The sequence below is a fragment of the Corvus moneduloides genome, chromosome 9 (genome assembly GCF_009650955.1).
Source record: "Corvus moneduloides isolate bCorMon1 chromosome 9, bCorMon1.pri, whole genome shotgun sequence".
Taxonomy (NCBI): domain Eukaryota; kingdom Metazoa; phylum Chordata; class Aves; order Passeriformes; family Corvidae; genus Corvus; species Corvus moneduloides.
In genome coordinates this window covers 661,090-680,730 of record NC_045484.1, presented here as the reverse complement: position 1 = coordinate 680,730, position 19,641 = coordinate 661,090, and the positions used below count along the sequence as shown (strand labels likewise).

The window sequence follows — 19,641 nt, the reverse complement described above, 5'->3', positions numbered from 1 at the left end:
TCTAGTACGTTACCTCATAGTGTACGAGGGATGAGGACGAGGCCCTGGACTGGGATTGGAGACCGAGCCAACCAATGAAGCGGACCTGTTTGGAAATGATTGGTGAGGAATGCACGGAGGGACAGACCAACCAGCGAACAGGGAAGGCGCCAATCAGCGCGAGGATTGAAAAGGGCCCCAGTCCGGTGGCACCCGCGGCTTTAAAAACCCACCTGCACCCGCCGTGGGGGAAATCCTCCCGCGGAACGTGGGGTCTGAGGCAGCGCCCAGTGAGTCTCGCTGTCTTTTTTTGTGTTTTGTTTTATTCTGGCTCGTCGCGCGGAGCCCGGGCTTGTCCTGGGTTCCCGCTCTCAGCGGTTAACAAATAAACGAGTTGACTTTTCCTTTAAAAGTCTCAGCCTCGTTTACAGCATTAGGGAGCAGCCATTGCGCGCCGCTTTACCGCCCTGTGACCCTGCCGGGCTCCGAGGGGCGAGCCCCCGCGCTGGGGCTCTGCGAGGAGCACGGAGCCGCGGGGCTGGGTGGGCCGTCCTCGGGCAGCGGTAGGGACGCGCAGGGTGTTCCGAGTGCCAGGGGTTGTAGAGGGCAGAGGTTTAGGCGTGCACTAAACTCCGGGGGTGCTGGCAAGTGAGTACAGGGGTTGTTGGTGAAGCTGCTGCCAGCTCCCCCTCCCAGCTTTCAGCCGCTAAGCGGGACAAGGTCGGAATTCCACGTGATTCTGAGCAGCTGTGGTATAAGTTGTCATCTGCTTGCGCGTGTTCCCCTTTAGTACAGAGGCGTCGAAGCAGGCGCGGCTTATGGAGGTGCTGAAGAAGGAGGTGAGGGCGCTGCTGATAGCTGCCAAAGCGGGCTTGACGCCGGAGCAGCTGGAGGAGCAGTACATGGCCATGGTCTGCAAACCTCTCCCTCTGCGCGAGCTGGGCTTCCAGTCCACCTTGGAGCTGGTGACACAAATGCCTGACGTTGTCCGAGTCTGTTCTTCTTCTAAGACTGGCACCGTAATCCTCAAAGGTGAGGTTTTGTTTCCACATGGGTGGAGGAGTTGTTTGGAACGTCATACTGGTGTGAAGTGTTCTGCAGATGTGCAGAGCTGTGTGTCACATATCTGTCCATGTGTTTCTCATACAACTGGTTAAGTTTCTGTCTTTGGTATTTCTTCTTGTATTTTGATCTGCCTTCTAACACTTTTGTGCTCTTCCCTTCTGAAAAAGTTGCCCAGTCTTCTAATTATTTTTGTACACTTTGTTTAGAAGCTGAGGTAGCATTTCCTTATGAGTACGCTAGAACTGGTAAGCATCACTTTTCCTGTAAATGCAGACTAAAGCAGGAGCCAAAACCAGGGATAGGGCCTCTCAAGAGAAGCTGTGAAGGTTTCCCTACCTGACCCCATAGGAAGTTCAGCCTGTATCAAAGAGCCTTTTTCATTTTCTTTTTCTTTGGGGAAGTGTGGATGCTAGCAGGGACTGACAGAGGAATTTTCCTGTGAAACTTTCCCTTCTCATAAGAAAGCAGTTAGAGAAATCCAGCTTCTCACAGCTTCTCTGTGAAAGCTTTCGTTCCCATGAGAACTGGATGGACAACAGTTTGTAAGAATGTAAACCATTTCTGCACCTGCAGGTTGTTGTGAGAACACTGGAATTGTTTTCAGTCTTGTGAGAATAATATTTGGAAATGGGAGTCTTACTGCTCAACCTGTCACCTCTGAAGGTGGCGGGCCAATAGGCCAATCGTGTAATTTCTCTTTTACAAACCATGCTATAAATGTTATGGGTGATAAAACGAGGGCTTCGGCCATACCTTGCAACGTGGACTTGGTGTGGTGATTTCGCCATTCTCTGCGGAATAACAGCGACAGGGAAGAGTCATGAAAACAAATGGCAGTTGCAAAGAGTTGATTGGGAAGGGTGAAATGGTTGGGGGCTTTTTGAGTGCTGCAGTAATACAAGAAAAAGTTGCTTAGAAGCTTGGAAAAGACCTGAGCTGTTCTCCAGGGAGACCTTTCCTGGGCAGGGGGTGCTCTGTAATGAGAGTTTACAGTGATTCTGCTTTCCCAGCAAAACTCTCAGCAGCTTGGGTTTTGTTTGTGATCCTGCATCCAAGAATTTGACCTGCCTTCCTACCTGGTCTGAATTTCTAGGGATGAGGATGGAAACTGGTTGCTGGCTTTTAAAAATAGTTCAGTCCAGTTTGCAAAGGAAGAGGTTGCTGGAAATCAGCCATGATTTAGTGTAGTTGCTTTTGGAGGAGACAACTGCTTCTGGAAAGGGTGTGGAAGGAAAGGAACTAAGAGGAGCTTTGCCAGTGTAGAGCTTTTAATGGTTCATTGTTCTGGTTGTCTGTTTTATTTCTTTCTGTTGTAGCCATTGTCGATGACTCCACCAGAGGGATTGCCAAGCTGGTTGCCAGCCAGAAAGTAAACACACATAGTAAGGCATCAAAGAAAACTGCTATGAAGGCGAATGCTACTTCTCCCACTAAGAATTCCAAGAGTCCACAGGGTTTCCAAGCTCTGAGTGCCAGGACCCCTGTCCTGCCAGCAATGGTGAAGGCTGAGCTGCAGGACCTGCTGAGTTCCTCACCACTTCTGCTCAGGGATTTCCACAGGGCCTTCCTCAGGCGCTTTGGCCGGGCGTTCCAGTACAGGCACTACGGATTTTCGTCCATCTTTGAGGTCCTCAGAAGCGTGTCTGATTCCATTGCCATTGAGCAGACAAAGGCGGGTTCTTTGCTACTCCTGAGGAAGTACTTGGCAAGCAACATAGAACAGGAAGAGGTGCCTCAAGATGAGGCTGAGGAAAAAGAGATGCTGCAAGATAAGGCACAGGAAGAAGAGATGCTGCAAGGTGAGGCTGAGGAAGAAGAGATGCCTCAAGATAAAGCACAGGAAGAAGAGATGCTGCAAGGTGAGGTGGTGTGTTTAACTGAAAGCTCTTGCAAGCTCTGTGGCCAAGCAACTGCTTTCAAGTGTCTGTTGCTGCGTTTCCAGTTGCTGTGGAAGTCCTGATTCCCCTGGGGTTTAGCACAGAAGGGCTGTTGTGTGCTGCAGGAGCAGCTGTCACAAGGCAGTTGTCTTGGTAGCAGAGAATTTAACTGGAAGGTTTCATCATGTTGCCACCATTTTTTTGGGGGGAGGTGAAAGAAGGGATGATCATCCCATTCAGAGTATGGACTTGCTGAATGTGAGTGTAGGACTGGAATTTCCAGTCACTCCAGGCACCAGGTGAAAAAACTAGAAGGATCTTCTGAATGTCTGCTCTGCAGGCTGGTAAAGCCTTTGCCATACGCTTTCTGAGACTGAAGATTTTACACTGGCCTGAAAGGCACGGCTGCAGTGTTCCACTGCAGATGCCCTCAGCATTCCCTTAAAACCTGTGGGAGAGGATGGATAATCACGTAGAGTTCCTGCCAAATTCATAGCTTTTCCAGGGAAAATTCATTTTAACATTATTCTAGCTTGCTTACAAGAGCAGGTGATTCTTGTTTTGTTTTAACTTACTGACGCAGTGAATCCTCATGAATGTGGTGGCTGTGAATGCTGCAGGTAGTGAGGAGAACAACACCAGTGCTTTCAGACTTCCATTTTTTGATGTTTTCCCTTACTGCTTAATATGCAACACTGCATCAGTCCAACAAAGAATAACAGGCAGATTAAATTGTCTTTGCAGCAGCATCTGCAGCTGAGATGCCTCCTGTGGAACCCACCTGTGAGACAGAGAGCTCCTACCAGGCAGCACTTCCAATGGATTCGCAGCCAGTGCAATCAAAAGCAGCCATTTTGAGTGCTTACCTCAAAAAAGTAAGTGGCTGGACAAACAGTCTGTAGAATTTTCATGTCATATTCCAAGGGGTGGTACTCTTTTTACTATCCTTGTTTCTGTTGAGTTTGCACTGCTGACGCACTGCTGCTTTCAAACGTTTTTGTACCTGTTTTAGATGACTCTGGAGGCGACCAGACTCATATTGACCTGGTGTACAGCTTTATGTGACATCCAAAATCAGTCTTTTTCTTGTCTCCTTCTGGTCTTGAGGTCTGTCAGATCATCCAAGGCTGGTTAAGTGTTATCGTGCTTGCTTACAGCAGTGGTGATAACCTTTTGCTATAGTTAGTTGTAACTGGAGTTTAATAACTTTGTTGTGAGACAAGTTGTGTGAAATTTCCCCTGCTGTTGTTGACAGGGCTTCAGTGTCAACCATTTTGACAGAGCTGGGGAATGTTCCTCAGTGACCTTGATTCCTGCAGTCTCAAGTCTGCTATTTGGTAGGAAATTATCATTATTTTGTTTTGTTTAACAGTGTATTTTTAGACAGGGATGGAGAATAGCAGTGCAAAAGTTCTGAACTGCTAAATCTTTCTTTCAGAAATCTGTCCCTCCTTTATTTTTTTCTTTTGAGCATCTTTAGGCCTTCTTTGTCTCAGGAAAATCCTTCTTAGAGTTGTTTCCTCTGCCAAGCTTGTCTTATGGCTGTACCCAGCTGTACAACTGGAGCTTACAGGCACTGAAAGAATCCCGAGGGTTCTACCCTTCGGTGTTTTGTCTACTAATGAGCTTGAAAGCCTGGAACTACAAGTTGGATTTCATGTAGCACTTGATAAAGCATACCCCTGAGAGATTTTTGGCAGCCTGTGCTGTTCCTTTAAAGAGATTTTACTTTGGTGTGATGAGGTCCACAGGGAATTCCCCTAGGTGAAACCACAAGTCTGCTTGTGTGAAGGCTCTAAAAGGGGGGATATGGTCCAGGTACCCCCAGATTTTGCTCCTAGGAATTGCAGAGAGAACCCATTTAAAGATCCCGACAAGACTTGGAGGATGTTTGTACAGCTACTGTTTGTCGTGAACCACCAAGTTTGCTGTTCTGTTTTAAAAATGCTCTAAAGAGGAGGAAAGCAGTTTGAAATTTGTTAGTTTGGATGTGCAATGGACAATTTGTTCATCAGGATGCTGCAAGTAGAGAGGAAAGATGCAACCTGATCCCTGCCCTGCTGCCTGGTATCCCGAGACTAATCCTGGAAGTGTTTTCAGGGTCAGATGGGGCACAAGGGCTGAGTCCATCTGTCCAGTTGCAAGAAGGAGAAAGAATACAGAGCTGCTGCTCTCAGGAGCTTTTTCTTGCTGCCCTGACAGAAGGAAAAGTGTCACCCACACCACTCTTGGGAGCTGCCAGTCCAGCTTGGGGCAAGGAGTCAGCCACTCTTGCAAGCTATACCTCTTATAAAGCCTGGTCTTACCCTCTGTTCTCTTGCTTTATTGTTTTATAACTTTGTTGTATTTTGGGAGCGTGTTTTCGAGTACACGTCCTGTAAGTCTTTCAAAGAAGTGTCTGTTGTCACTAACAACATGTGAGCTAGACTAGAAAGCTATTGTGTGCTCTTAACAGTCTCATAGGAGGAGCATTCTCAGAGCAAAATTGTCCATCAGAAACGCCACCATTCACAGGCGCTGCACAGAGGAAATTTGTGAAATTGTAAGGGTTTTGTAGAGGTGATGCTGCTGCTCAGGCCAGAATTCCCCTAGTTGCTTTTAGACTCAAAAATGTTAACTCACTATTTAACTCAAATGTTTTAGTCAAAATTTTTAGCTCCAAAAAATTGAAGGGCATTTGGCTTTACTCAGTCTGCAGAAAGAGGGACCAGGGAAGTGGTCACAGCACCAAGCCTGCCAGAATTCAAGAAACATTTGGACATGTGCTCTCAGGCACGTGGTGGGATTCTTGGGGTGGTCCTTTGCAGGTCTAGGAGTTGAACTATGATGATCCTTGTGGGTGCCTTCAAACTCAGAATATTCCATGATTCTATGATCTGCACCTTTACAAAGGGATTAAGAGAGCCACTGTTGCAAAACCCCATTGTTTGCAGTTGAATTTAGCCATATAAGCAATGGGGAATGTGCTGGAATATGAGCTGCCCGCACCTTGCCTGATGTATGATGCAGTGATAACTTGCAGTGTGTTCACAGTGAGTAAAACTGAAGTATTTCTGATTTCTGATCATTGGAGAAGCGCTGTCTGCTGGCACAAAAGAAAGCTCTTGAGGCAGTGAAAGTAGCTGATGTCTGATTAAGTCTCCCGTCTGTACCACTTCTAGTGAAATAAGATTTTCAGCAGTTAGAATAAGGAAAAACTGAAAGCTGTGCTAACAGCTCACTTGTACAAATTTGTCTTAAGTGAGAAAAGAACAGAATTTGTAGATTTTGACTGGTTTTGTCTCTGGGAAGTAGCTCTAGTGTGAAGGTGCGTTGCATTCACATCTTCTGTCATTTCTGAATCATTTTCAGAGAGTTTTGCTGGTTCAATCACGTACTTTTTCATGGTCGTGAAACACAGAAATAATTCCTTATCCAGCAAAGAGGTGGGTTGGGTTTGGTTTTGTTTTGCTTTTTTGGCAATAGCCATTCACTACTTTTGTCTAAATATGTGATGTGACTTCAATTCCTCTCCTTTATTCCTTGCAGGAATATGAGCACGGTATTTTTGTAGCTTGACCCCTCTTAACACTGGAGGGAAGAAAGAGAGTGTAAAAATGATTGTTTCCCTCACAGGGAGAGTTTTCATCCAAGTTCATCCAATTTGTTGGGGTTCTCTGATATTCAGTAATTCACAAGTCCCCAGGAAAGCGGAGCTGTTTTTTAAATTAATGGAAAGGCCAATTCTGTGTGTTCAGTGCATGACGAGACCTCCCACTTACCCTTTGTAGCTTCAACGTTTTAAGCAGTTACCACCAACTCCAGCAATCCCTCCAGATGCTGTTCAGGACAAAAGCCTTTGTGGTTTGCCACCTCTGAAGAGAAGGTCCCTGGTGGGAGTCGCTGTGGACTTCGTCGTCTCTCCTAGCCAGTTCTACATCCACATCTGCCGCGCAGAACCATCCTATGAACTGCAGGATATGATGATTGAGATGAGGTGGGAGCATGCTACAGCAGGGCAGTGTGTGTTTGTGCTGAGGGAACAGGGCACCCAGCTCTTGGCGATGGCCCCTGCTGGCTTCATTGCTTGGTACAGAGATGCTGGTGCTGTCCTGAAACACTCACTACTCAAAACGCTTATCTGTTCCTTTTAACTAACAAGCAGTAAGTGTGGTCACCAGCAGTTCCTGTAGTTTGTCCTAGCAGTTCTGAACTTCATAAGCCTGGAAAGGAGCTTGAAGGGTTCCTTTGTCATGTCTGGTGCAGCTGTTGCTAATGGGCTCAGTTCATGCTTTTACTTCCACCTCCAACACTGCACCTGGGCCAGTACTGCAGAACCTGGTTCATGAGAAATGCTGGTATGTCAAGGTAATGGTAAAAAAGTAATGATTATGATGATTGTGTTTAGCCTCTGATCAGTCCCCATTACTTAACTTTTGGTCAGACCCTAAGAGTATCATTCAAATGTTAAAAGTTTGTGTTTGCAATTTTATTGCCATTTCAGTTTAAGTGTGGCAGAACAGAGATATAAAGGGCCTATTAAAACAACTGAAAATTCATGTCATGGGGACTTTGAAAAGTCAGGATTCTTTTGATGTCTCATATATTTCTCCCGGTTCATTTCCTGCATCCTACTGAGTGCAGTTCCTCACTCTGATCTTTTACAGACACGTTTACTCATATAAAGTTGCTTCTGATAAATACATCATGCCTGAGTCTGCAGTGCGGCCTGGGCAGCTCTGCTGCGTCATGATCTCCCAGTGGTGGTACCGTGTGGTCATCCACCGTGTGATCAATGACCAGGAAGTAGAGGTGTTCTGCGCAGACTATGGACAGCTCCAAATTGTCCAGAAGTCTCAGCTGAGATTCCTCAAGTAAGTAAATTACACGTGGGCGGCAGAATCGCAGAACAGTCGAGGTTGGATTAGGCTTCTGGAGCTCATCCTGTCCAAGTTCCCTGCTGTCATAGGTGGGGCTGTGTAGAACAGGCTGCCTAGGACCATGCTGAAATGGTTTTTGAATGTTTCCAAGGATGAAGATCCCATGACCTGTCTGGGCAACCCATTCCAGTGCTTGGTCACCCTCCTGGTAAAAATGACGCTTTCCAGCTGTCCACACTGTGCTGATGCATGGTGTTGTTCTTCCCCAAGTGCAGGACTTTGTTGAATTTTGTGAGGTTCCTGTCTGCCCATTTCTCTATCCTGTCAGGATCCATCTGGATGGCAACCTGACCCTCTAGGGCATCAGCCACTCCTGCCAGTTTTGTGTCATCAGCAGACTGAGGGTAGACTCTCCCCTGTCACCCAGGTTGATAACGAAGACTGTGGGTACCCTGGGGTACACTGCTAAATCCTTTCCTGTGTCTGCCTTCACTCCTCAGTCTGTCCTCCTGCTGCTTTCTGTCCCCTCGGGGCAAGCTCCCTATTCCTCCTTCCTGGGTTGCATGAATGGATATACACATTCTCCTGAAGGCACATCAGTCCAAGTGGGATGTATTTGCAGTGTCAGAGGTGCTTGTTCTCTGCAGTTCAGCACATTTTCCATGTTTGTGTCTTCCCCCTTGTTTGCCTCTCCTTGTGCCTGGTCGTTGGCATTCTTTGGTTCAAAAGCCATGGCTCTCTGTAACTCAGTCTGCACAAGGGGTTTTGATGGGAAGGTGCTTGGGTCAGGGGGTGCATAAGGGACCAGTTTTTACTGCTGTTTCTGCTGTGCCCATTCTCTGGATATGGAGTGTTTTCTGAAGCTGCTGTTGGGTTTTAGTCATAAGTGCACGATCCAATGTATGCTTCTGTATTCCTAAACTGATCCTAAAACCTGGAAGAGGAGGAAGTTCTGCACTCCTGCTGATTTATCCCTGTTTTTGCTGTAATGGCTTTGCTGTGTGTTTTAGGTGGTGCTACTCGAAGCTCCCTGCTCAGGCCATCCCGTGTTCCTTGGCATGGGTAAAACCCGTGGAGGTATGTGTCCACATGCAGTTTTGTTTACTGACATATGCACAGGAGTTACCAAGTAGAGATTTGTTCTCCTGCTAAGGGCAGACATTTGGATGAAGTCAGGTCCTGTTGATACTTACAGCAGAACTGGTGCTGTTATGTTCAGCAGAGTGTGCTGGGTAAGCCTCTGCTCTACAAGCAATCACCCTTCCACTGCTTTCCTTACCATCAGAGCATTCTTGCTTTATATTCTTGCAGAAAACAGATTGCTGCTGTTAAGCAACGCAGCAAACTTGTTCCTTTCCCTGCCAGTAGTTCCCCAATGTTCTTCTGAAGCATTAGTAGCTCCAACCCTCTGTTTTAAAACATTCTTCTGTGACAGAGCTTTGAGTGAGTTGGTTTGATGCAGTTAGCGCAGCCAGAGAGTTACAGAGGTCATAAGAAAGTTTCTCTGTGATGGGAATCCTCTTGCTCAAAGAAGCCTGAGAAGTACAATCTCTGAAGGAAAGCATGTGACCAGAGTTGCTGCCTCTGTGTTTTTAAAGATGTTGCTTTTAAAAAGTTATTTCCCCTGAGTTTTGAGGGTTAATCACAGTTTTCCTTAACAACTTTTGATACTTCTGATGTTTGTAAAGTCTTGTGATTCCAGGAATTAAAAAAAAAAACCAAAACCAACAAACAGCTGTGTTTTAGGCAATCGGGATAAAATCACTGGTGGATGCCATTGAACTGCGTTTGGAAGTAGGTACTTGGGGTGAAAGGGCATTCTGAGTGTAATGAGAATTGCAGGCTTTGGGGTAGTTTGGTTTAGTTTCATGCTGGGAAGCTTGTCTGCCTGACTTTCCTGTGTTTATCACTAGCCTGGCCTAGCTCAGCTGGCTTTTGGCAAGGGCCCACCAGAAGGAAAAGTCTAGGGTGGGTGGATATTGGTCTGTTTATAGTAACTTTATGTTGTTTCTTCTTCAGGGTACATGGTCCAGTGCTGCAATTCTCCTGTTCAAGGATCTCTGTCGCTTCAAGGAAGTTGTGGGCATCGTGGATGAGTATGTGAATGGTATTCTGTACCTCTTCCTGTGTGACACATCCACCAAGGACGATGTCTACTTCCACTCCGTCTTGAGCGATATGGGATATGCTGATGTCTGTGGAGAGAACATTCCTTCCCAGGTCAGGAGGGAGGCGTGTGCTGCTGGAAGGAAGGGGAAGGGAAGGATCCCTGTTCGGGTGCCTGTAATGGGAAGATTCTTCCCTTGAAGCAAGTGGTTTTGTGAAGAGCAAAACTGGTATTCCCTGCTTTCCTGTAGCCTGTCATTTTGTGACTGCATCCCAGAGTGTCTAACTCTGTGGTGAGAGCTTGCTTGTTGCTTAAGGTGGAATCTGATGATACAACAGAGATGTTCTGTTTAGTAGAACGAGCTACTTTCAGCCTGTCTTCTAGCAATGAATTAAAAGTTGATACGGAAATGATCTTGGTTGAACAACTCTCATACTTTGCCAGTGAAATGTACAGTGCTGGATGGCATGACCATGGTAGATTGCCTGTTGTCTTTGGATAGACACACCAGTTGAAAGCCAGAGCATTTGTGCTTTAGGCTTACCTGTGCCATTATTTGTGTGTCTCAACTCAGTTTCAGTAAGAACTGTGTGGATTATGCAAACCCTTGGAAAGGTACTGCCATGATTTTATATTTCGGCAGAAAGCTGAGTTTTACAGCCTGGAGGGCTTCTATCTGTTGTTTTATTCAGCAGATGCAGAATTGCATGTTTTGTCAGGATTAGATCCTATGATGGTATTTTTGCATGTGTAGGCCCAGTTTTGGGGGAGAGGGGCATTGCTGAGAAATTTTGCTGTTGGCAGAAGAGGAGTTGATTTTCATAATAAGGCTGTTCCTGCAGGAATTTGGAGCTAACTCTTGGGTGTTGTACACCTTCACAAAACCTGTTAGAGATTTGCTGAATCCTTTTTATTCTTCGTGGTAGTTACAGTGTAGGGGTTTTTTACTATACTGGTATGGTTTTTATTTGTTCTAGGAATTTGAGGAACTGAATCCTTTAGCCTTGTATATTCAGCCCAGTGGAAAGCAGGGGAATGCTGAAGTGGTGGAGCCAGACCTTCGCTTCCAGCAGGAATCTCGAGATGCAGACAGTGAAACAGCAACCTCGAAGCTGGATGGGGCCAACCTGTGACCAGGTGAGGGTTTGGCACAGCTGTCATTCCATGAAATCAGTTCCAGGGCTCAGCAGATGTCTCACTTTAGTCCTGTGCAAGTTTTCTGTGAAGTTGGTTTTCTTCTTTCATCAAAAGCGAGCAGAAACGTAATATGAAAACTATTGTTTATGTGGACCATAAATACCTTCCTAGCTGCCTGTCCTCTGATCCCATTTTAGACTTCAGGGAGTCTCTGTGGTCTCTCCAACCTCCCGTAGGTGCACCACAGTGTTTCAGTCTGAGAATGCGCTCTGAGAGCTCAGACCTGTGCCAGATTGCTGTGATGAGTTTGACTTGGCACTTCCATGGTTTTGCACCCCTGGGAGCCAGGAAGTGTGTGTTTTCCTCTTAGATCTCTGGGTCTGGCAAAGGATGTGTAATAACTTGGGGCAGCCTGTAAATGCAGGAAAAGACCAGAAGTACTGGTGGTGAATAGTTGCATTAAAGGGTCTTGCTCATCCTAAACTGACCAGAAAGGAAGTGATTTGCAGTCCTGGTTGTTGTTGGGGATGAGGTTGTGTACAACTACAGGTTTATAACTCTTAAGGGTGAATGTAAAGTATATGTGTATGCTTTACACCTTGGGTTTCAGAGCATGGTAAAAGAGAAGCCCTTGGCTATTTAACAGTTTGATTAGTTGCTGAACAGAGAGGTTAAGGAGGGAGGAAACCCCAGGTCTTGGGTGCAGTCTAGGGTAGTACCATTAGGAACACCAGGAACACTTGTCTGCAAGTGATGCTCTCCCCTTTTCTGTGTTATTTAAGTTGTTGTATTTTCATGAGGTGTTTTACTGCAGGGACCAAAGCACCTTTCAGGCAAATGTCAGCTGTTGAAGTGCTCAGCAGGGGGCCTGCTCTGGGGCTGTGTTTCTGACATTGCTCTGAAATAAGAGTCAAAGTGAGTGTAATGCTAGTCACTTCACTGTAAAGTAGTCATTTTCTCTAGGTTTTTGTCTAGCCAACTTAGGTTTCTGTGCTAGAGAAACTGTGTGAGCTGTGTGGCTTGGATATTCATGTCCTTGCTCTGTCAGTTTATCAAATGAACTGAAAGACATAAACTGTCATCCTATTGTATGTATTTGGAAGAAGGTAATGTGGGGAAGACTGCAAATCTGAGTTTGTGTTTCAAATGCAGGAATCTGGAGAGTTCCTCACCTAGTTGACTAAAGCAAGATCCATAAATGTCAGACATAGCTGGTGATTTGAAGACTGGAGGAATATAAATGCATCCTGTCCCTCAGTGAGAATGGCGTGGGTGGCAAGAAGAGATAAAAATCCCCTTGTAACCTTGTTCTTGTCCTAGCACTTGTATTTTTTACTGCATGTTAAGCAGAGGCTTTCAGTGGGCTGCTGGTATCCAGCTGAGTAGTTGGCTAATTGGGCTCTAGTGATGCCTGTCTTGGCATCCTGTCAGCACTGAATTCCTGCTGCCCAGCCATGTGGCTGTCCTTGCTGCTGCAGGGGTGCCTCAGTCCTCTTGTGCCCTGACAGCAGAAGCAGCCTCGAGAGCAAGTACTCAGTTTTTGAGCAGCTGTGGTTGAATTGCTGCTTGTCTGTCATTTCACTAGTTTTCTCTTCCGTGCTGAGTTAAAAAATACAAACATCAGCTCTAGTCTGTGGCTGAGACATGAGTGAACATCCCTGAAACCTAAATTTAATTTGAATTCATAAGCAAAAATGCAGAGGGACTTCCTCTGACTCAGCTCTTGCCTCCTTGCAGAAATTCCCTCTGTCATTGCCATCACTGGTTCTGCGTGGGGCTGCTGAGAGATGAGACAGCTGTTAATTCTTTGCTAAGAGAGGGTGCCTTGTGTCTTGTAATAATCTATGGCTCTTTCCAGCTTGCTGTGCAGGAAAAGCTGCTACACTAAGGGATTATTGTTGTTGTGTAGTCTTCTTGTTGTGGTTTTTTAATTATCAATTTGCTGACCTTCCACTTCTTTGTAAATTTTGAGAGATAATTAAGATCAGGGCAGCTAATGAGCTAAGTGTGCACTAATTGGACCTTCTCAGTTTATTTACACACATTTGCAGACATCTCATTCTCTGGGAGAGTGCTCAGTGCCTGCTGTCTCAGTCAAGTCAGCAGAAGACCTTTACACCTCCTTTATTTACCCCAGGCAACCAGCAGAAATGAGGCAAGGTGGCCCAGATCAGATGGGAAGTTTTTCCAGCAAGGCCCAGCTTTGTGAAGCCGTACATCCCAGTGCTGTACTCAGGCCAGTACCGTTCATGCTGGGCCCCCTTGTCAGTGTGAACAGATCTGTCAGTCAAAACTGACTGACAGAAAGCTGAGCAGTGTGTTACTGTGCTGTGAGTTGTGCAGTCCCTCCTGGGTGTGTATCTGAGGGCTGGTGCTGCTGGAACAGGTGGACATGCTGGTGTTTCTGTGGGCTGGAGCAGTAAATAGCTGGATGCAATGCATTAGGTGACCTTCGTGCAGTGAAATGGATTTCTAATGGTTTAATGGGAAGAAATTAATTGCGGGTTAGTTCTCTCTCAATGTTGGGTTTTGTTCTCTTTTCTAGCCTTTCTGCTGCTTGCATGCAGAAGTATTTGTTTCTCCACTCCAGTGTTCATTTCATACTGAGTCTCCCAGTCTCTCAACCATAAGGAACTAAGGATTTTGTAAACCCTGTGAGGTCCCTGTGTGGGTGCTTGTCTTCCATCTTCCAAACAATGGAAGCATTTACAACACCCATACAAGAGTTGCTCAATGTGCAAGGTGCATTAAGTGACTTGCCAAAGGCAGTGGCTGTCTGTGCCTTGGAGCCCTCTCCCTGGAGTTCCCTAGACACAAGCTACTGAATTCACATCTGATTCCCTGCCTCTGGGGAAGTGGAGGTGGAGGAGAGGGAGAGAGGTCCTTGCATTATACCATGTCAGACTTACCAAATAGGTGTGCAGTAGGAAGTCTTCTTTCCATGGCCTGGTGAGGTCTAGGAAAAACTGATTTCAGTCTAAACTGGAGCTCTTGGATTTGCCAGTGTAGATTTGATCTTTCTTTTTTGTGTCCTTCTTTATGCAGATGAAGAAAATACGAAGACCAAGACCTTCTTGGGAGTCTCATGGTTGGCCTCTGTGGTGCTCTGGGCTGTGTGACCAAGGGCCACCTCAGGAGCCATGTGTCCTCCTGCGCTGCTCTTTTGGCCACTTCCCATGCCTACTTCCAGTGGCTCCGCAGCCTGAGAAGGAAGGTGGGATAAGAGGGGAGAAGCTGGAGCTGCTGCCAAGGAAGGCTGTCTGGAGCAGCACAAACTCTGTTTGACCATGCTGTTAGGGGTTTTTTTGTTCAGAAATGTTTAATCCCTTGAAAAATCCTGGAGTGTGACGTCTCAGGTGTGCCCAGCATGTGTGATAAATGTTAGTTTTCCTTTCAGGAAAATAGTTCGGTTTTGTTGTACCAGTTGTGTTACTGAGTTACTTCTCTTCAATAAAATGGTTCAGGAGAACATCCAAGTGTCATGTTGTGTTACATATCCTTTAAGTTTAGGAGAGGGAAACTGGCTGCCTGTCCCTCCCTCTTTCAGTGCATGAGCTGTTTTGACATCATGTGGGGATGTGATTTTGGTTTTTAATGCAGTGGCTGCTCTACCCACTCCTTGCTGTGAGGAGAGCCAAAGAAACTTCCTTCCCCAAGAAGAACATGCTGTGATTTGTTTGTCTTCTATACAAAGTGTCAGGAATCTCATCTTAAAGATACGGAATAAAATCTGTTAGGGATCCAGTGAGAGAGAGCCTGAAGCTTGACCGTGTTAATGTAGCCTCTTGCCTGTGGCAAGTGATCCTAATGGGTGTTAATGCAGAGTAAAGCTGTGAAAACAAGTGCCCTGGTTAGGAATGCTGGCATCCTGGTGCCTGGAGTGTTCCTCAGATCTTCAGGGGCATCAAGGGCCATTCTGTGCCCACCTGCAGCAACACCAGAGGTATCTTTCATTGCAAACCACCAAGAAAAGCTCAGTAATATTAGCAGTAATACTGGAATGGGTAAAAGCCCAGCATAAGATGTTTGTTGATTCGACTAGTTGATCTTTAAAGCTCTCTTCCAACCCAAACTGTTGTATGATTATTTCACTTTTAATTTCAGTATTTAAAGGTGGTTTGGGATGTCAAACAGCTAAAAACCGAAAATCTGCTGCTGGTTAGAAAGCAGCTGCTGGGAAAGCTAATGAAGGAGATGGAAGGAGAATGCTGAGGAGCAGGGGCTGTCCAACCCTGTGGGGAGATTCAGAGGTTTCCTGACTTCTCTGGTGCCACGTTTGGGTTGGGGCACTCACTGCACATTTTTGTCATCCATCACTGCAACGGGGCTGAGCTTGCTCGGAGCTCACCCTCTGCTGCAGAGTTTCTGGTTTCAGGGAGGTGGCGGGTGGGGTGTCCTGAGAAGACCCCCAAATCCTCTTCTACCCCTCCCTGGGCTGCAGCAGGGGCCTGGGCCTGGAAGAGCTGTCATTGTGTCCCTGCTGCTGCTGGGTCACTGCTAGATGGCAGCCGAGGCCAGCGCTCAGCAGCTCAGCTCCCTGCAGCCTGAAACTCCTCTGGGGGCCTGGGAGGGCGGGCAGGTGAGGAGCTGGAGAACATCCTGCTGAGTGGGCAGGCCCTGTGCCCAGCAGGAGCTGCCTCTGTCCTGCTCCCTGCCTGGGCTGCAGCAGGTCCCCAGGCTGCCTGGGCATGTGACTGGGAGCTTCGGGGATGGGTCCCACTGCTGTTTCAAGAAATTGGGAATGCGGAGATGCTATGGGGTCTGGAAGGTGCTGTGTGGGTACTGGGAGCTTACATGTGTGCAGAAGGGTAGCAGCGAGTTTGTGGGAGGGAGCCAGCAAGTGTTAAAACAGTATCCCTGTGTTTTGGGAACTCCCACATCTGCCAGTTTGGGGATGGAGGGAGCGTATTCTGGGCACGTCACTCTTTGCACCCTGGGTACCTGTTGAAGGTGGGCTACAGGGCCCTGCTGCAGTCCCATGTACCTTTCCTCGTGCTTCACTGATCAGGATTTCTTTTTTCTTTGAGGTTTTGCCATTCACATGTTGTGTGCAAGTGCTTGGTTAGTTTTCCATGCACTTTCAATCAAGATAAAAAGTGAAGAACTGAACCTTTACCCTGCGTCTGGACCCCCCACTAGCACCTGAGGGATGGAAAACCCGCCTGGAGCTGCTCTCCTGCTCCAGGTTGATCTGAGCTACTCTTCCCAGCTCTGTGATGGCATCTCCCTTCCCAGAGCAGCTCAGCTCACATTCCTCATGCCCAGCAGGTCTCTGTTTGTACATTTGCTGCCTAAGGCAGTGGAAAAAAGAGAAAGATGCCTCAGGGACTGGAAAGTGATGCTGTGTTCATGTCCTTGCTCTGGGGCATTGCTGTGTGCCAGTACCGGGTGGTGGGGAAGGAGAGGTGGCTGTGCCAGGCATTGGGATAAACCTTCTCGTCAATTTTGGGGGAACCCAGACCCACAGATGTGTCTGATGGAAGGAGGAGGGTGCTCTGCTCTGCAACAGCCCTGTCCCTGCGGGTGGCGTGTCCCTCCCAGAGGGGTCCGGAGTCATCCCCCCCTCCTTGTGGAGCATCTCCATGGGGCACTGGGGAGCCCGGTGTGGATGCCCCTCATCCCAGGCTGTGCATGTAAAGGGGTCCTGCTCCTCCAAAGGAGCTTTGCGTGGAGCTGCTTTCCCTTCCCTTGCCCTGGTTTCCCCCTGCCCCACAGCTGTGGGGCAGCCCTGCTGCAGCAGAGGCAATCAACTTGGAGTCCCTGGGGGAGAGGACCAAAATGTTTAGAGGAAATTAAAAATTGAAAGGTTCTGTAGCTCTGCAGCTCTCCCTAAAAGCCGGGGTTAAGCAGAACACCAGCAATGTGTTGTGCTGCAGGGATTTGCTAATGGACTGGGGGTGGTGGGGGGTCTGGGCTCAGCCCTGGCAGGTGGATGGAGCTGGGGCAGGTGCCTCTTCCCTGCTGGGGTGGGGGGAAGCAGGTGCTGGAAACGTGATGTCCCTGTGGCTGGGGCCACACACGTAAGAGCAGAGCCACACCTGGACCGCCTCGAGAGGGATCCTGGTGCCCCTGCCCTGGCACGTGGGTGGGTCTGGGAAGGGTGAGGAGCAGTGCTCTGGGCAGGGATTTTGTTCTGGGGGGTGTCTTTATGGAAGGGTTTCTCCCAGCTGCCTGGCCCCGGCGGTAACCAGGTGCTTTGGGTTTTAAACGGGATGTCAGGAAGGATTTGGCTGGCGAGGAGGATGGAAAGTGACAGCTCAGCTCGCTCTGGATGAGCAGCGTGCTGCAGAGGTGGCCAAACACCTCCCTCCCTCCCTCCCTCCCTCCTGGCACTGTGGCCAGGCAGGAGCGGAGCTCGGGGTTTCCAGGCTGCAAGCTGGGGACACGGGTGGTCACTGGGGAGACACGGGTGGTCACTGGGGACACGGGTGGTCACTGGGGAGACGGGTGGGCCTGGGCTGGCCCTGCAGTGGTCACTGTGGCTGCGCCATCTCAGCAAGGGGGACATTTTCCAGATCAGTGCATCAGCCCATCCCTCCCCACCCCTCTACACTTTTGAGTCAAGCCATGCTTTGCAACATGGGGTTCAGTTGAGCAAATCATTTGGGCTTGAAAACCAAAACTGAGTGCTTCTGACCCTAAAAACATTTGTCTTTTTTATTTTTAGATGGGCTTTTTTTGAGATGGAAATTGAATCTTTTCCTTGTTTGGGGAGGATAAGAGTGCACTCAACCCTGCATCAGATTGTTTCCCTTGACCCATGAGTAAATGCTTTTCTTTCCTCTGACCTGGAAGGCTTTCTTTTTCTTTCCATTTGGCAAGAAAAAGGGAAAAGCCAAATCTTGGTACAGGTCACTGCAAAACAAGGTCTGGAGCTGGAGCTCTTCAGCCTGAGCGCTGTGCCAAGACCCATCAGCTCTTCCCACCAGTCCCTGGAGTGGCTCCCTTTTTCTTGCAGTAAAAAGCCCTGGTTTTGCCTTGCATTTTGCTGGGAGAAAATGACTGCCAGGCAGGAGAGCAGCCTCTGGCCGCTGGGTTTCAGATGAGCAGGGATCAGGATGGTGCTTGTGCCTTGCTGGCTTTTTGGGGGACATCCCTGGGATGGTTCATGCCAGCTGGCCACCACTGCATCTTTGCTAAGGCCCGTTTGGGTGACTTTGGGGGAAATGCCAATGTACTCCTGCTGGCAGGAAGGAATGTGAAGGAAACGTGGGGCAGCAAGGCTGCTGGAGCATCCCTCAGGCGGGAAGTGGGTCAGTGCTGCCTTTTAGCTGAACCAGGGCTGTGCTCTGGGGCTTGGTGCTGGCTGCAAGGATCTGTGCGCGCCCCGTCCCACAGAAACGGGGGCTGTGGGTGTCCTCCTGAGCACCCCTTGCATCCCAGTGAGTTCTCCCGTCTTCTCTCCATCTTGGACGTAGCTGCTCAGGTGTTGTTTCCAGCATCAGTGGCACCACTCCAAGCACAGCGTTCGAAGGCGAGGGAGAAAGGAGGGAGCTCCTTGTGGATGCTGTGGAATGCCTTCACCTCGCAGGCAGCAAGAAGAAGAGGGGCAGATGGCGTGGGCTGTTCTGCATCCAAAGTTTAGGACCAGTTGGAATTGGGACTGCTGCTGGTGAAACCCTTCCCTGGTGCAGGAGGTGAAGATTGGCTTCTTCCTGCTGACAGTGAGCTGGCAGGGCAAGTGAGGAGGGCTCTCGATGGACGAGGCTCCCCTGGCCCCTGCTGCGCTCACCCTGCGTGTGAGCGGGCTCCTCATCCCCTCCCTGCTGCCAGGAGGTTTCTCTTCTGATTCAGCTCTTCCAGGGCAGAAGCTGATTGCAGAGGGGTTGCGATCTCACTTGTGCTTTTAATCCCACTGCTGTCAAGCTCCATTAGGAGGTTTGGCATCATCTCACTACCTCCGGGGCCGGGCCGCCGTTTGCCCAGCCTGAAATGAGGACAAGTCTGGGCTACGCTGGAGCGGGCAGGGGCCGGCGCGGCAGGGATGCTTTCGGGGCCCTGGCTGCCCCCACTGCTCTCCCCAGCACTTCCAGACGTTGAGAGGGGCTGCAAGAAGTGTGAGACCAGCTCATTTTGGTGGCCTGGCCGCTTCGGGAGCAGGATGGAGAGGAGCTGGGATCCCGGCAAGAGCCACTCCCCGGGCACTGAAGGTGCCTGGAAACCTGCCGGCGCCGCAGCCTCAGCCCACGCGCTGCTCCAGCCGCATTCGGGTGCCCCGGGGCCGCCCTCCCCGCGCTCCTCCGCACACGTGTGGCCGTGGCCGGGCTGCGTGCGGAGCCGGGCATCCCTCCCTGCTGCCGCATGCGGCTCCTCGGCGGCCGGAGCGGGGGGCTGCGGGAAGGGAAGGGAAGCTAACGGGCCCGAAAGCGGGGCTCAGCGTCCTGCCCGGCCGCACGAAGTGGGCTGCACGGCTCGGCAGTGCGAGGGTAAGCTGCTGTCGCTCATCCCTGTCCTGGCCACCGATGCCCCATGAGTAGCTCCCTGGATTTCCAGGCCCATAAGCTGCAGGGAGGCTGCCCTAGGACCAGCCCGGCTCATCCTTGCTCTTCTGGGCGTGTTCATAGCAGTTTTGAAGCTCTGTCTGCCCATGGGCTTGCAGTTACCTGAAAAGGACATA

General features: G+C 48.9%; 1 protein-coding gene across 1 annotated transcript; it reads left to right on the top strand.

Moving 5' to 3' along the window:
- Positions 1 to 364: 364 nt before the first annotated feature.
- On the top strand, positions 365 to 14,495 carry TDRD5 (tudor domain containing 5; the record flags this gene model as incomplete). Its single annotated transcript, XM_032118210.1, has 10 exons — positions 365 to 627; positions 770 to 1,011; positions 2,361 to 2,903; positions 3,666 to 3,796; positions 6,692 to 6,897; positions 7,568 to 7,774; positions 8,791 to 8,857; positions 9,800 to 10,000; positions 10,865 to 11,024; positions 14,070 to 14,495. Coding segments are annotated over 9 exons (2,016 nt in total), but the record flags the coding sequence as incomplete, so codon positions are not given.
- Positions 14,496 to 19,641: the final 5,146 nt, after the last annotated feature.